Genomic DNA, 16136 nt, shown 5'->3' with positions numbered 1-16136 from the left:
CACACACACACACACACACACACACACACACACACACACACACCACATCCAAATCCCACAGCAGCCTTGGCTGGCCAGATTTAAAACAACTCAAATCCATTCTCTTACAGTCTTGGAGGTGAGGAATGAAAAAAAAAAAAATTTCAGTAAGAATGCTTCCTTCTGGAGACTTCTAGAGAGAATTTGTTTCCTTGCATTTTCCAGCTTCTAGGGGCTGCCAGCTTCCCATGGCTCAGGGCTGCTTCCTCCACCATCTCTGTAGTCCCTGTGCCTGCTACTGACTCTGCTCTCCTGCCTCCCTTGTCTGAGGTGGCTGTGCCCATGCTGTGCCCAACCAAGGAAGTTGGGAGATGGCCCGTCTCGAGACCCCTCATCCTCACCCTTCCAGAGTCCCTTTGACACATGCAGAAACATTTTGCCAGATTCTGGCAAATGGGATTGTGGATGTTTTGGGTGTTTTGGGTGGGGATGGTGGTAGTAAATTGTTTGTCCTGCCATATTTACCTTGGAGTCAGCTGATGTCAACAGTTTCCTTGGCTCCTTCCAGAGCTACTTTACCCCTAAATAAGTCAAGGTGTGTAAAATAGATTTATTTCACCATAATTGATAGCATAAATTATTTCATCACTTTCCAATTGTGGGGCTTTTAGGTTCTTTTCAATCCTTTTTCTGCAATGAATAACTTTGTCTGAAGAATTATACTCAGTTAAATATAGTGTTTTTCGGAATTTGGGGGTACCATTTAAGATATGTTGCAGTTACAAAATTTTGGGGGGCAATGATTGCTTAAGATGAAACTGTGGGTCCCAGTTGGTGTTCTGTAGCCTCCTTTCCCTCACTAGCCTCACCTTCCTTCTGAGCCTGACAACCCCCACCCACCCCCACTCCCACCTCCACCGTTACTCGCTGCTTTCAGTCTGTGAAAATGCTTAAGCGAAGGCCACAGATGTGCTCGGAGTATTCATAATGTAACTACTGCCTCTCTTGCTCACATGGAAAACTTCTAAGAGAATTTCAGACCTCTACAAACAAATGAGGGAAGCCATTTTCAGGAAGTAGGCCACCAGCTCATATCAGGCTGATTTGTTTCTCCAAAACCACTGACATGGAAGAGACAACCATGAGAATAGCAATGCCAGGGACTTGTGAATTGCTCGGGCCTGGCCCGAGGTACAAGATGCCTTCCCAAATGCTCATGGGTAGTGCCATCTGCATGCGTCAGGACACTGTGTAAGTGTGCTGGGACCAGTTTCCTGGGCTCTGAGAGGTCATATGACTCAAGGTCACAAGGTAATGGCCACTGGACTGCTCTTGGCTACTGAGTATTTTTTTTTCCCAAAGTACATTGATTGTTTTTTTTTTTTTTTAAAGATTTATTTATTTATTCATACAGAACTGGGGTACAGGCCAGAGATGCGGAGGGTGAGAGGATTCACCAGAGACAGAGTGGGGAGCAGAACAGGCAGATCGACGAAGTACACTGCTGAGGGGAGCAGCGGGCGGGTCAGGAGAGGTCTGGCTCGCCATGTGGTCACCTCCGGGGCAGGCGGGAATCGAACTCATGCGGAAGCGGCTTTAGATTCTCAGTGCTGTGCTTTAACCCGCTGCGCCATCAGGGAGGGCCCCACATTGATTGTTTTTGACTGTTCCTACAGAAAATGCAGAGAGAAGAATATGAACAATACATAGGCATCACCTACTTCAACAATTATTAACTCATGACCTGTCTTGCTTCATCTATGCTCAAACTTCCTTTGTTTTCCACTCCTGAGTTATTTTGAGGCAAATCCAGATTTGCATATATTTCATGTGTCTTTCCATTGCATATATTTCATTCTGCACCCCCTCAATTCATCCACAATTCTTTTTAAAGAGCTTTCCCCTAGAATTTAGAAAGTTCTACAGGGAAAAGGGGTCAGATTTTTTTATTTTCTCCTAAAAAAACTGGGAGCTGTAACAATGCTGGACCTGGATAGCTCTAATCATTGCTTAGAGCTGAGGGGATCCTGCCTTTCTAGATAAAAGATATGCAGTTATTTTGCCATAGTTCCCACCATTCCCTCTTGTACCCTGAGAATCTCACTCACATGCACCATCTGCCTGGCTCCTAGAAGCGTTTACTTTTTGTAGGGAGTTAACCCAAAGGACAAGTTAAATAAGACATTAATAAGGAGATAAGATTATGTTTATTGCAGATTGTAAGAAACCATATTAGATAAAAGTCTTTCTAGGAGTAAACTTTGAATGTGGAAAGTAACCAATTTGGGAATTTTGCTCAGTGAGACCATGATAGAAAGAAGTGGTGGAGGTTAATAGAGATCTACTATGTGTTCCAGCTCCTTCACAGATATTCTTGCTAAATCACCAAATAATCTTATACAGAAGGAACTTCACCCTTATTTTTCAGATGAGGAAACTGAGGCAAGGAGAGTTTAATAATTTCCTCAAGGTCACTCAGATGATGAGCAGCAGACTTAAGATTCGCACACCTGGAGTGGGCATCTGGATATGTGTGCCCACCATAACCATCACTCTGAAAGAGGCCTGTGAAAGAGAATTTGACAAGGGGTCGGTTGGTGAGGCCTAGGAGCAGTGGAGATACCATGCTAGCATTGTGGAGGCTGCCCAGGATCTGGAAGAAGAAATATAGGGCCCAGGAGCAGAAGTAGAGGAGGGGGCTGTCCAGTGAGCAGAGAACATCCGGAAACAGGTGCCACGAGGCGTCTGCAAAGGCAAAAATGTTATGGTTGACATTGTCCTGTGGGTGGGGTGGGCAGGGAAGGATGCTTTTTTCTTGACCCTCAGATGAACAGAAAGGTTTATCCTCTAGAATAGAGCAATGGGACCCTTGTTCCTGAGGCCGTCTGAGCCCCAGTCCAGGCCCCATGGTTTTTTTTTTTTTTTAAAGATTTATTTATTTGTGCATACAGAACTGGGATACAGGCCAGAGGCTCAGGGGCGGTGAGAGGCTTCACCAGAGACAGAGTGGGGAACAGAACAGGCAGATCGACGAAGTACACTGCTGAGGGGAGCAGCGGGTGGGTCAGGAGAGGTCTGCCGCGCCATGTGGTCACCTCCGGGGCAGGTGGGAATTGAACTCATGCGGAAGCGGCTTTAGCTTCTTAGTGCTGTGCTTTAACCCGCTGTGCCACCAGGGAGGGCCGCAGGCCCCATGGTTTTTACCCAGAATTTGGTGTGGGGCCCAGGGCCTCTCAGGTCAGGTGGTATGCACACTGCTTCCTATTCTAGAAGGCCCTCCTGGAAGCTTTCATTTCCTCTCATACTCTCAAGGGAAGCCATCTCTCCACCCCATCCTCCCCGAGCCCAATGTCTCCACATGACGGTCTCAGAGTGCCTATATGATGGCCTGGATTCTCACCTGCTTCTTCTGAGGCCCAGACACCCCCTGTTATCTTCACAGCCTCACCCAAGCCCCCAGGCAGGTGTGCCTGGCATTCAGCAGGTCTGAGCAAGTGCTGAAGGTTGAGGGAAGGAGCAGGATGGTGTGGGCCCACTGATTGACCTATGTCTTCTCCCTGCAGGTTGTCCCTTTCCGTGGAACAATCCAAGGGGGTCTCCAGGAAGGACTTAAAATCACTATCAATGGGATGGTTACTCACTCCAATGAAAACAGGTACCTGAACCTCTTGTTTCTCTCCAGCTTCAGTCCTTAAAAGCCCTAGCATTTCTAAGTTCTGCTCGATTCACTCAGTCCCTCCCAGGCCCTGGCATCACCCAGGGCACCACTGTCACCTGTCAGTTACACATGGGGCTAGTAGGGCCAATACAATCCACAAGCAGAATGCAGGCCTGTGCAGAAGCATATGATATTTTGCTGTTGAAATTTGTACTCTGACCCAGAATTGAAAAAAAAAAAAAAAAGATCATTTCCTTTATTCCCCATAGCTGATGGGGAAATATTTGAACTTTATCATCAAATGTAATTTGGTCAGTTTTGGTTTCAAGGTCTTTTCTGGAAAATACTAAGTCAATTCAAAATATGTCTTGGTGCTGTATCCCCCATTTGCTCCTGAGGAAAGTCCTGGGGGATGTCTAAGAACAGGGAAGAGTTTGGCCATCTCACTGGCCCTTAGATGCTTGTGCAGCCCTAGCTGACCTCTACTGAGGTCCAGGGCATGGAAGCGTGAGATCTTTGCCCAGCGTGGGTCTGCATGCTGCCTCCCTGCTGAAGCCCCCACCCTTGGCATCTCTCAGAAGCCTGTGTCTCAATCCCAGCTAACTTGGCCCCAGTGGTCCTGTGCTCACATCCAGGCCCAGTCCCACCTCTCGGCTTAGCATCTGGATTCTAGGCAACTGCCTCAGTGGCTTCTAGCCAGGTGGACACAGGACTTCTCTGAGCATCCTGAGGGCCAGCGGGAGACTCCAGGGCAAGTGAGGCCCCTGCAGTCCCTAAACCCTGCCTGCCCCACCCCCCCAGGCCTCATGCCTAAATTTCTGCCCCTCCCTCCTCTTCACCTGCCCTCTCCTCCCCTCTTGTCCAGTAGCAACTGCCCTTATCTCTTCCCACGGGAGCTTTTGCTCTGTCTCTTTCCTGGGGCAGGATTTTCAAAGCTCTACAGGAGTGAGCCTGTGGCCACACAGGGTAAGGCTACTTCAGAGCAGTAGTGTCCACTTGAAAAGGAATGTGGACTTTCTGGTCCAAGTCACCAGTGCGTTGCTTTAGTGCTTCTGACAGAGCATCCTGTCCCTGTGGACAGAGAGCTCGCTCAGCCCCCTGGATTTGAGAGTGGCATCCCGGACTCTCGTCCCCACAGAGAAGCCAAATGGGCTCCTCAGGAATGTAACAGAATGTCCCGTGGGGCCTGGCCCTGCAGGGGTGCAGAAGAAAGGAAAGTGGCGCCTTCCCTGAGCCCCTTGTTGGTGCAACACTCTGGAGACGAGAAGGCACCCCAGGCAGACTGCGGACAGTGTGGGGGACAAGTTCTGGAGTTGCCTCAGTGGAGACCTCAGCCTGGAGCTTGCTGTCAGGACACTAGCAAGGAATGTCTTGGAAAAGGCAAAAGAGCCACTCCTTGTGAGCCAGGCTTCATGGAATGTCGGAGACCAGCTCCAACTTTTGAGGTGTCTGGAGGCAACACAGGCAGGACCCTAAGATGGGAAGGCGTCGGCGTGCAGAGATTCCAAGAGGGGGAGAGGAGTGGGAGTGAGGAAGACACGGGAGTCGGAGTTGGGTGCAAATGTTCCTGCTCTGCCTTCAGCAGAGGTTTATTTTATACATTTCCAGCAGGCAGGGGGATGGCATTAGCATACGAAAGGGGTTAAGATCACAATCACCTTTTTTCTAAGAAAATGGTCTGGGGTCCCAGGAAGAGGAAATTTCTTGCTAATCAAGAAACTCGCTAAAGGTTTTAAGTTTCCTACTTTGAAGAAACTTGCTAAAAAGGTTTTAAGTAAGTTTCCTTGAGGTCCAGACAGTAGAAAGCATAATTTGCTCTGAATAGGAGACGTAGGTGAATTTCCTTATCTAAACACTAGATAGTAGAATCCTGAAAGACTGGCCAGAAAGACTTTTGTGGATTGCTTTGAAGTGTAGCAGGTAAAAAACTTGACTAGCTCTAAAACAGGCAACCTGGATGAATTTCCATATCTAAAGCCAGACAGTAGGAGGTTTAAGTAATTCTGTAGAAGGAGGCTAGGTGAGATAGCCGAATAAGATTTGGGTTTTCCTCCGTCCAGCAGTGAGAGACTTTGCAGAAACAGCCCTTTTGTTTTTATTGATCAGCCAGTTGTTAAGTCACTTTTGACTTTAGAGGAATTTCTCACCCTGGTGCAGTGCTTGCTTGTCAGGGCAGGCAGGCCTTATGCAGCTGAGGCAATCCAATTGTAGGCTGAAAGTTGCTCAGAATATTTTGATATTACGAATATACAAAAAAGGGAGGTCATAACACAAGTTAGCATGGAAAGTCTGATCTTTCAGAGCTTTTCCCGAGCTACCCGGAATCTGTCAGACGATAGCCGTTGCATAGCTTGTGTCAATGGAAGCTTCTTTTAATTCCCCAACTTAGAGCCACAGCTGGAGTCAAAGGAGGTTCTGATGGCGAGAGACTTCTTCCTCAGAGAAGCAGTAACAAACATTGACTTGTGAGGAAGACCTCTTGAACCTGTTTCATGAGTCATCCCCAAGAGCAGCAAACGGAGGTTCTGGGTTATCGCCATAATAGGGCAGAGAGGGGGGCTCACTTTCCACACCTCAGGTGGCAACACCCCTCCTTCGAAGGAGGGACAAACACCAACGTCTCCCAGAGCTCATTTTATTCACAACTTCCTTCCCAGCCACCGTCCTCGTAAGGCCTCCCCACGCTGTTCACAGGCTTTGAAAACATGCTCTCTTTATCCCAGCTGAGCAGAGGGGAGCTTGCCCATGAATGCCAAAGTCTCTCACTTCTAAGCCCCTTTCTCAGCTTCCTTCGTTGACTCCAATTTGTAATTAGTTCCCAAGATGTAGGCTCCTTGTGGACAGGAGCCTCATTTTTCTTCATGCACTTCCCACTTATTTTAAGAAAGTCACCCTGCAAAGGCAAACTAAAGGTGCACAAAAGCAATTTGTCACTAGCGGAACAGAGAATGTCAAGAAGTTGTATGTACTCTCTGCCCGGCAGGTAAGGCGGCAAGTTCTTGAGGAAGTTAGTGGTGAGAGGCCCTCCTGGTGTCAGCCGAGTTGCTTCCCCTTCCTAGGTTTGCTGTCAACTTCCAGAATGGCCACAGCGACAAGGAGATAGCTTTCCACTTCAACCCGCGCTTTCAGGATGGAGGGTATGTGGTCTGCAACACAATGCAGAACGGAAGCTGGGGGCCTGAGGAGAGGAAGATGCAGATGCCTTTCCAGAGGGGAGTTGCATTCGAGCTGTGCTTCCTGGTGCAGAACTCAGACTTCCAGGTGAGCAGGGACTCTGGCCATCCCTCCTACTGCCTGTCCCCAGCCCTGGGGCTCTGTGAGTCACCTTTACAAAATCACATTAACTGGAGTGGGGTTGAGCAATAACATATAACAAGACTGTTTCTTTATAAAAATGTTAGTGATGGCTGCAGCCTCTCAGTGCACCTGGTGGTTCTTTTACTCAGGAAATAAGAATGAGTTGGGCCTCCCTGGTAGTGCAGGGGTTAATGTCTTAGTGCTATGAAGTATCCCCAGCACTGCAGGCAGAGGGATTAAGTCTCAGCACTATGAAGCTGTCACCAGCCACTGTGGCACGAGTTCGATTCCCAGCCAGAGAGGTGACCCACACGGTCCAGCAGACCTCTCCTAGCCCATCTGCTGCACCCCTCAGCAGTGTATTTCAGTAGATCCTCCTGTTCTGCTCCCCATTGTCTCTGGTGAATCCTCTCTCCCATAGCACCTCTGGCCGGCACCCCAGTTCTTGTATGCATAATTAAACAAAATAAATCTTAAAAGAAAATCAAACTAGGTAAGTCACCTTGTTGCTTTTTGGCCTCCAGAGTCCCTAAGATCCAAATTAATTCTATTCAATCCATCCCTGGAAATACATACTTTTCAGTCACATTACTACAACCTTCACTAAGGTTCTCTAAAAGCTGTTTTGCCAGAGATTGCAAATTGTTTTGGCAAGCAGAGTTGGGCCTTTGGTGTGGGAAATTGAATGTTTTTGTCTGTCTATAGAAATGTGGAAAGTTAAAAAACAAACCCATGCCATTTGTAGCAACATGGATGGAGCTGGAAGGGCTCATGCTTAGTGAAATAAGCCAGAAAGAAAAAGAAAAATACTGGATGGCTTCACTCATAGCAGGAGTGTAAGGGATCAGGGGGAAAAAAATTGTAAGAAGTAAAAGTGAAAATCAACAAATAACTATAAACCAAAGACATTCTATGGGGGTGGAGAAGGGAACAGGATCAAAACTGTGGTGGGAAGAGCACACGGGACTATGGTGATGGCACATAGGTGAATTGGTGGTGGGATGTCCATGGGGATCACACAACCGAGAAGAAAAAGCAAACACTACAAAAATGAAGAGTGATGTAAAAAATATATTAAAAAGAAAGAAAGGCAGAAAGGCGGAAGTCCCAGTTCCTCAATGTGAAACCCAAGGTCGCCTCTCCTTGCTCCCCATGAATACTTCCGTGCACATTTAAATGTGCATATTGAAACAACACCCCAGGTGAACTACTGCAATAAACAACTGACCGCCATAAGAACTAAAAGCCAACAACTAGAGCCAAGTAGAGAGAGACCCTGCTGCACCTTGGCTCACAGGTATATCCCTGACACAACTCTGCAGTCTAAGGTCCTCCACCAAAGGGAGACAGGTGATGAGGGAGAGGGGACGTCCTGGAGGCCGGATGGGCCTGTGCGGCCTGGGACTGCTCTGCTGAACAGGTGACTCTTCTCTGCAGGTGACAGTGAACGGGAGCTTCTTCTTGCAGTACTCACACCGCGTGCCCTTCCACTGTGCAGACATTCTCTCTGTCCATGGTTGCGTGCAGCTGTCCTACATCAACTTTCAGGTAATATGTCCACCTGGCACAGACTGGGTGCGGCACTGAGGGTACCAGTTTCCATCCAGGTACCCCTAGGGACACACCAGTCCTGTCCTGTCCTGCCTGTGTCTCTGTCTGCTCTCCCTGCCAGCCTGGCTCTCTCCGCCTGGCCCCCTACCTGCCTTTCTGCTCTTCCTTGGCTTCCTTAACACACTTTCTCTCTGCCCTTGATGTCTGCTTTTTGTTTTAACAGAACATCCGTGTGGCCCCTGTCCAAGCTGTCTTCTCCAGGATGCAGTTCTCAAAGCCTTCTCATTCTTCATCTAAGCCTAAGGGGAATAGACATCAAGTGAGTGACTCCCAGAGGCCCCGGGAAGTCAGCAGAGGGCCCTCACGGTCCTACAGATCCAGCATATCCACCCAAGGGTACCCTGTCTCAGCCACACCACCCAGCCCCGAGCTGGGGACCTAGGAGTCATCCTGGGTCTCCCCTCCCCTCCTTCCTAGCTGCTGGTGCACCAACCCCTCTCCTTCCTGAAGCCTCTGCCTGGGTCCAGGCCAGCTGGCCCTCCCTCCTAGGGCCATGGTGTAGTTCTCCACCCTCAGACTCACTGCTAGACACATCTGGTCACATCTGCTCCCTCATTAAAAGTCTTAAAGGCCCCCCATCTGCCTTCCCTGTTCCCCCAAAGCTCTCTCTCCAGCCTCTACACTTTTGCACACGCTGAAAGCCTACTTGGAGGCTGGGGGTGTCCCTGCCCTGGCCAAGGACTCCTCTCCTGAGCAGGTGACAGTGAACAGAGGCTTCTTTTTGCAATACTCACACCGCATGTCCTAGCGAGCCCCTACTGGCCCTTCAATGTTCTGTTTAAAATACCCTACTTATGAAGTGAAAAAAGAAAAGAAAAGAAAATATCCTACTTAAATGTTTTACTTAAATGTCATTCCTGGCATCTATCTGCTAAGTAGCTGGCTGGACGCCCTTCTCCCTCCGCCAGGTGGGACTTTGTCCCTCCCTCCCCGTGCCATGCCACTCACCAAGTCCCACTGTACCTGTGTCTGTCCCCATCATGCACCTCCCCTCCCCCACCCCCAGGGGCCTCTTGGGCTGGGAGTGTGGCTGTTTGTTAGCACAGTGTTCGACTTCAGTAAGAAATAAATGTGGACTATAGTTTGCTGTGCAAACTACAGGAGAAAGACCAGAACAGTCTGCTGGAGGGGGATAGTCCCCTGGACGAGAAGGGGAAAGGCTTGGCCCTTCCTTAGGCTACTTGAGCAGTGGGAGCTAGGGGCTACTTGAGCAGTGGGAGCTAGGCCAGGACCAGAGACAAGGCTGTCTCTGGTCCTGGCCTTCCTTTAGGCCATCAGGAACAGCTGGAGCTCCATTGGCCCCTGCAGGGCAGCCTGGCTTTGCCTCTGGCCAGGGAAGGACAGGGTGCAGTAGACAGTGTCAGAAGAAGAGAATGCCATTTTGTATTTTATCACTTGCTGCTTGGGTGAGCTTGGGTAAGTTGCTCAGCCTTTCTGAGTCTGTTTTGCCTTGCCAGTGAAACCAGAGCTAAGGATTCCTCCCCCATAAAGCACTGAATCCAGAGCCTGGCATATGCTAGGTCTTCAGTAAGTGCCAGGCTTCAAATTATTGGTGAAAAAATGGCGCCAGGAGAGGTGTGCTTGCCTCTGGGAGCTAAGCAGGCAATATGGCCTCCATCAGTTTCATGATCCTCTCTGGAGCAGGCGATGGGAATGGCCCTCTCCAACACTGACAGACCCACCCCCTACCAGGGGGTTTGTACCTGCCAGGGTGAATAAGATTCGGGGGGGGGGGGTGCCGCAGTCTCAGGAAGGCTTGCTTGGAAGCAAAAGGAAGATAAGCAATAGTCTAGGGATCATCCCCACGATTTCTGCATTATCTCACTGCCATGCGGCTCTACTACTTTGCTTTTCTCATGCCCTTCAGTGTCCAGGTGTTCAACCAGTCAGCAGGGGCCCCATCATAAGTCTCTTGCTCTCTCTTTGGGACCTTTTTATTGTGGGTCTTCCTGTGGGTTAGAAGCAGGATATGTGGCCAGGCATTAAGCCTTCCCCAAGGGGAGGGAAGTGAGCAATAACACCAGACCCCTCACCATCTGCCGGGCAGAGGTGGTTGTGCTAGTGGTGGGTGGGAATCGAGGACGGGGTGGTGGGCTGGCCCTGATGCAGTGGAAATAACCTGAATTGACTCTTGTTTGCTCAAGCCACTGCTATCCTGACAGCAGTCACAGAAAACTGAGGCCCAGCATTCACTTCCTCCTACACAGTGTGGCCACCTTGAGGAAATTCCTCTGAGAGGAAAGATGGGCCAGGGGCCACAAATGCAGTCATATTTCTTTTCCAGAAGAAATTTATTTGTGCATATAGAACTGGGGTACAGGCCATACCATGCCCCCTTGAAGGAAGAAATGGTCCTATTTGCCCATTTTAGGGTCTGGGCCTGGTGGTGGGTTGGTTACCGGCTCAACATGCCCTCTGGTGGCAGTTAGTGGTATTGCTATTGGCATTGACGCTGGTGGGACTGCTTAAAACACATTTTCTTTCTTCTAGACTCCAATGGTCATCCATACCGTTCATGGCGTTCCTGGGATGAAAACATTCCCTGTAAGTCTGAAAACTCTGGTCAACTCACAAAAACATCAATACCCCTTCAGTAAGAACTGGGTTTTCTAGTCCCGAGTTAGGAGGAAAGTAGTTGAGTAAGGAGGGGGAGGACATCTGGGCTGGGTCTCCGCTCAGGACTCAGGCGCAGCTTTCCCTGGGACAGCAGACAGTCTAGGATTACCCAGCAGCCAGGAGATGGGTCTTCTGGCAGGAAAGCCTGAACTTCTGTGACTTAAAAGTCGGTTCAGACCCTCCCTGGTGGTACAGTGGGTTAAAGCACAGCACTAAGAAGCTTAAGCCACTTTAGCATGTTTTCGAAAGCCGCCTGCCCCAGGGGTGACCCACATGGCGCGGCAGACCTGACCCGCCCGCTGCTCCCCTCACAGTGTACTTCATCAGTAAGCCTGTTCTGCTCCCCACTCTGTCTCTGGTGAGTCCTTTTACCACCCCTGCACCTCTGGCCTGTACCCCAGTTCTGTATGCACAAATAAATCTTTTTTAAAAAAGGGGGGAGTGCAGTGGCCCTTGAATGTGAGGTTCCTGGCCCTGCCTCCGGAGAATAAGTCCCCAAGATGTCACAGCTGGTCACAGGCTGAAGCTGCTTCTCCTCCTCCTGTAGGAAGCCTGGAACTTCCCAGGAAGTAGCGGAGCTACCAGTTGGAGGGGTTGGAGAGGTCGAGGGTCACGGGGTGAGGGGCACCCGGGGGACAGAGCAGGAAGCGCTACCATGGCTGACATGAAAGGAAGGGCATGGGAGAACCCAAGGGCTGAAGCCTCAGGACATCAGTCTCCCATCAGAGCGCCGCCCTAGATTATGTGGGGGCCATGTGCACACAGGAATGTCATGAACACATGAATCCACACTGAATTTTCTGGTGTCTTTTCAACAGAATGCTATGCCCCCACCTATGGTGAACCCAGCACAATTTATGTTAAGTGGTGCTCAGGGGGGAGCGGAGGTTTGGTTTGTGCTGGGCAGCCGGGCAGGGGAAGGGCTGCGCAAATTAAAGCAGTCCCAGAGCTGTCCTGGGCTGAAGGCGCTTCAAAGCGGTGCTTTAGTCAGCTGAAGTTCTTCAAAGAGCCAGTAAGGAAGGGCAGTGGCGCTTTTACCTCTGACGTCCCTTCGCTGTGAAGGGTGGCCTTCCCCTTTCAGCCAAGTACGCTCTGTGCCTGCTCTGTGCCTGGCCAAAGTTGCCCTAGTGATGGTTTAAGCCCACTCACCTGAGGAAGGCTGAACGCACTTCCTCTGGCATTTGCTGAACCAAATCAGCCATCGTGGATTTCTTCCACAAAAATGCATCCCCTCCAGGCATGGTAGTCAAACTCTGCTGATGCTGAATTCTTGGAACTGGGTACAAAGTGCCCCGTGCAGCCAGGTCAGGGCCTAGCTGCAGCTGGATGACCTGCACTTCCCCCCCACCCCCTCTAGCCACTGCCACTGCCTTACTTTACCTCCATCCCCGGGGGACTGTACCCAACCAGGAACATCCTAGTGTTCGGCACCATCCTCCCCACCGCTCAGAGGTAAGTCAGAGGGCGCTCCCCTCCCAGGGGAGGCAGGCCCGAGGCCATGCTATCCCCTCGCTCTGGGCAGGCTGGGATGGGGGGCTCCGTGGTGGGGGGCAGAGGACTTCCATGTGAGTTCCCCACCCGGTCCCCAGTTTCTACATCAACCTGCGCTCCGGGAGTGACATCGCCTTCCACCTGAACCCCCGATTCAATGAAAATGCTGTGGTCCGAAACTCCCAGATCAACAGCTCTTGGGGTTGTGAGGAGAGAAGCCTGCCCCAAAATATGCCCTTCACCCGTGGCCAGATCTTCCAGGTAAGGCCCCAAAGCTTAGACTCAGAGATGTTCCCTTGGGGCCGGTGAAGAAGGACATGGGGGTGACTTCTTGAGGGTTGGGAGCTGATGCCTCTGGAGTGCACTCTGACCCCAACAGATGCTTTTTCTGATTATCTTCCACAGAAGGTGGGTCGTGCTAGATGGGGAAATAAACTCACAAGTGCAGGTTGCTCTCCTCAGGTCACAGAGTCCAAAAGCGACCAAATTCAGAATGAGGCGTCGTTCTTTTATTCACTCAACAATCATTCATGTGCTACTTGATCGAGGGCCACTTTGTGGAGGACGGGGCCAGGTTCTGTGGGCACAACCAGGAAGCAGAGGCAGCCCTGCCTCCGCTGAGTTTCTAGAATAGGTGGAGGAAGAATACGTAGCAGGCAGGGGCCGCTCACTGCAGAGCACAGCAGCCCCAGGCAGAGAAGGGCACAGGCGGATGGCACCTGCCCGGCCTGGGGGAAGCCAGCTGGCAAGGGGGCCCCATTCAATGAGGCCTCAGTGATAGGAGAGAGCAAGCAAAGGTCTGAAGGGCAACTTCTCAGTCCGTGGGAGCGGCCATTCACACGGGCAGAGCCCTGAGCTTGGCCTTTCTGGGAACAGGGAGCCCAGGGCTGCAGACAGAGAGGGGCCGGGGGGTCTGGGGGTACTGCCCCCAGAGGGAGGCCCCTCACACCAGGCAGGTGTCTCAGCCCCGATGGCACATTCAAAACCTGCAGAGTTGAAAAAAGGAACATCGGTGCCTGACGTTATCCCTGGCCAATGAGGGAAGAGTCTGGGCATCTGTGTTTGAAAATGTGCCCTAATTTTCTGCCCCCAGCATTTGAAATGGCTGATGTGGGCCTTGAGGACCAGGAAAGGGAGCTTGGATTTTTTTAAATAATATAATAGTTTATTTTTACATCATTTTGTGCATTTTTCCATCTCAGTTGCCCTGTGGGCTTCCGCTCCTTTTTTTTTTTATTTTATAAGTTTATTTTTACATCATTTTGTACATTTTTTTTTCCATCTCAATTGTAATCCCTGCGGGTTTCCCATCACCAAGTCACCCATGTGCCATAACCATAATCCCATGCACTTCCCTCCCCACCCCCCAGTTTTTGATCCCATCCCCACTCCAACCCCGCAAAATGTCTCTGGTATATGGTTGTTCATTATTTTTGTTGTTTTCCCGCCTGGCCCATTATATTCCTGCTATGAGTGAAACCATCCGGTATTTTTCTTTCTCTTTCTGGCTTAGCTCACTAAGCATGATCTTTTCCAGCTCCATCCAAGTTGCTGCAAAAGACATGTGTTTCTCTTTTTTGGTTGCTAAGTAATATTCCATGGTATATATGTACCACATCTTGGGAGCTTGGATTTTAATACAGTCTATAGGTGTGTTTCAAGTCAGAGAGCCACAGCTATGATTTCTAGATAGCTGTGTGACCTTGAGCAAGAGACTCAACGGCTCTGTGCCTCAATTTCTTCCTCTAAGAAAATGACCTGGGGACAGCTGGCCGTGCATCCCATTATTAGGATGAAATGAGGTGGCGTTTGTGACAGGCTAAGGACATGGGCCACGGAAGGGCGCCAGTGACCTTGAGGGGAGTGTTTGGGGTGGAAAAGACATGTCGGGACATTGCAGCTGTCTGAGCCCTGGGTGTTTGAACCCCCGCTGAGTGAGGATGGACCGACAAGGCCTGGGAGGAGCATGCCTGGACCAGGAGGCAGTGAGGAGGCAGGAGAGGCAGGGAGGGCTTGCGGAAAGGGCTTTGAATCGGCAGGGTGATCCGCAGCGCCCCCTGGTGTGCAGGGCAGGAAGGGCATTCGAGGCCAGGAGGGAAGTAGAGGGCAGGTGTTCAGTGAAGAGCGAATCCTTGCAGTGGCTAGAATGCAGGTGTGGGGCTGAAGAGATGTTTGAGGAGGAGGGAAGGAGCAGTAGGAGAGACAGGAGCCTGCACTTAGCTTTGAGGACTTCCCGGGGCTGTGCCAATGATGGCCTCTCTGCCCAGGTGTGCATCTTGTGTGAAAACCAATGCTTGAAGGTGACAGTGAACGGTCAGCACCTGTTCGAATACTACCACCGGATGAAGAACCTGCCTGCCATCAACCACCTGGAAGTGGGGGGTGACATCCAGCTGAACCAGGTGCAGACATAGGCAGGATCCCCAACTCTGGGAATGAAAGTTGGGGTGCTGCTTTCTGGGTCTGCTCACCAACATCTCCCCTGTCCCAGCCCTCTCCCAGCCCCTGCAGCTTCCAGACACCATATCCAGTCTGGCTCTGCTCTGGCCACTGCAGGCCTCCAGCTGCCCAAATCTCACCATTGAAGGCCAATGGTACTGATTTGCTTGAAACCCACATCCAGGCACATAAGCAGAGAGGGAGGGTCCTGAGGTCCCCACACTCCCCTGGTCTCCACCAGCTGGCAGGCCCCCCTCAGCAAGGTCTCCCCTTCCCTCCCTTCCCCCGACACCCTATGTCCTGCAAATAAAGAATGAAAATGCTTGGCACAAGGCCTGGAATGGTGTGATTTATTTAATCGCTTGGAGACATTTTGGCAACTCTGGAATTAGGGGGAGGGTGTCCTGACCAAGGGCAGCAGAGGGAAAGTTTTCTCCTTGCTTCACTTTGAGGAGTGTCTAGATAGCCACACCTACTCCCAGGGGACCCCCCCCCCCAGTCCTCCAAAGCATGAGAGAAGGCAGGCCAGCCGCTCTGGGAGAGAGCTCTGTCACCGGAGCTTGGTGACAAGTGAACAGAGCAAACAGCCCCTGCTTCTGAGGTGGGGCCCAAGAGCCCTGAAGGCTCCGCCTTCCTCCGGTCAGTGTCTCAGCGAGGGAGGCAGCAGGCAGGGTTGGGAGAGGCTAACTCAGAAGAGGCCTGGTTGTGTTGTTCCTAAGAGGCTTCCTGCATGGGGGGGCGGGGGGGCGGTTAAGATGTTAAGATTGGTGGGGACGGCTCCATGGAGGGGGGTCAGACCAGTGACTGGGCCAGGCCAGGTGTCTGGCTCTGTGTCCAGGTGATGCCAGCAAGAATCCAACACCTAGGAGTTGGGGGCAAAGCCTAGCCCTCAGGCCAGCAGCACCTGGCTGCTCAGTAGCAATGCAGAGCCCAGCCCTGCACAGCCCTCCAGAGCCAGTCTGCAGGAAGGAGATCTCAGCCATCCATGCCACGTGGCAGAGGGAGACGCACAGGGCCGGGTGGCTGCTCTTGACAATGTTCAGAG

General features: G+C 51.0%; 1 protein-coding gene across 1 annotated transcript in view; it reads left to right on the top strand.

The window, feature by feature from the left end:
- The window catches only part of LGALS9 (lectin, galactoside-binding, soluble, 9), a 17406-nt gene extending 2028 nt beyond the window's left edge, over positions 1–15378 (top strand). The window contains exons 2-9 of the mRNA XM_012726101.1: positions 3543–3634; positions 6697–6898; positions 8372–8482; positions 8709–8804; positions 11036–11089; positions 12519–12613; positions 12751–12913; positions 14920–15378. Coding sequence (XP_012581555.1) covers positions 3543–3634; positions 6697–6898; positions 8372–8482; positions 8709–8804; positions 11036–11089; positions 12519–12613; positions 12751–12913; positions 14920–15066 — 960 coding nt within the window. The 3' untranslated portion in view covers positions 15067–15378. The remainder of the gene's footprint in view (positions 1–3542; positions 3635–6696; positions 6899–8371; positions 8483–8708; positions 8805–11035; positions 11090–12518; positions 12614–12750; positions 12914–14919) is intronic.
- Positions 15379–16136: the final 758 nt, after the last annotated feature.

The sequence above is a fragment of the Condylura cristata genome, unplaced genomic scaffold (genome assembly GCF_000260355.1).
Source record: "Condylura cristata isolate star-nosed mole 26May11 unplaced genomic scaffold, ConCri1.0 scaffold00017, whole genome shotgun sequence".
NCBI lineage: Eukaryota > Metazoa > Chordata > Mammalia > Eulipotyphla > Talpidae > Condylura > Condylura cristata.
Note: the sequence above shows the minus strand (reverse complement) of the source record. Positions and strands in the feature narration are given on the sequence as shown.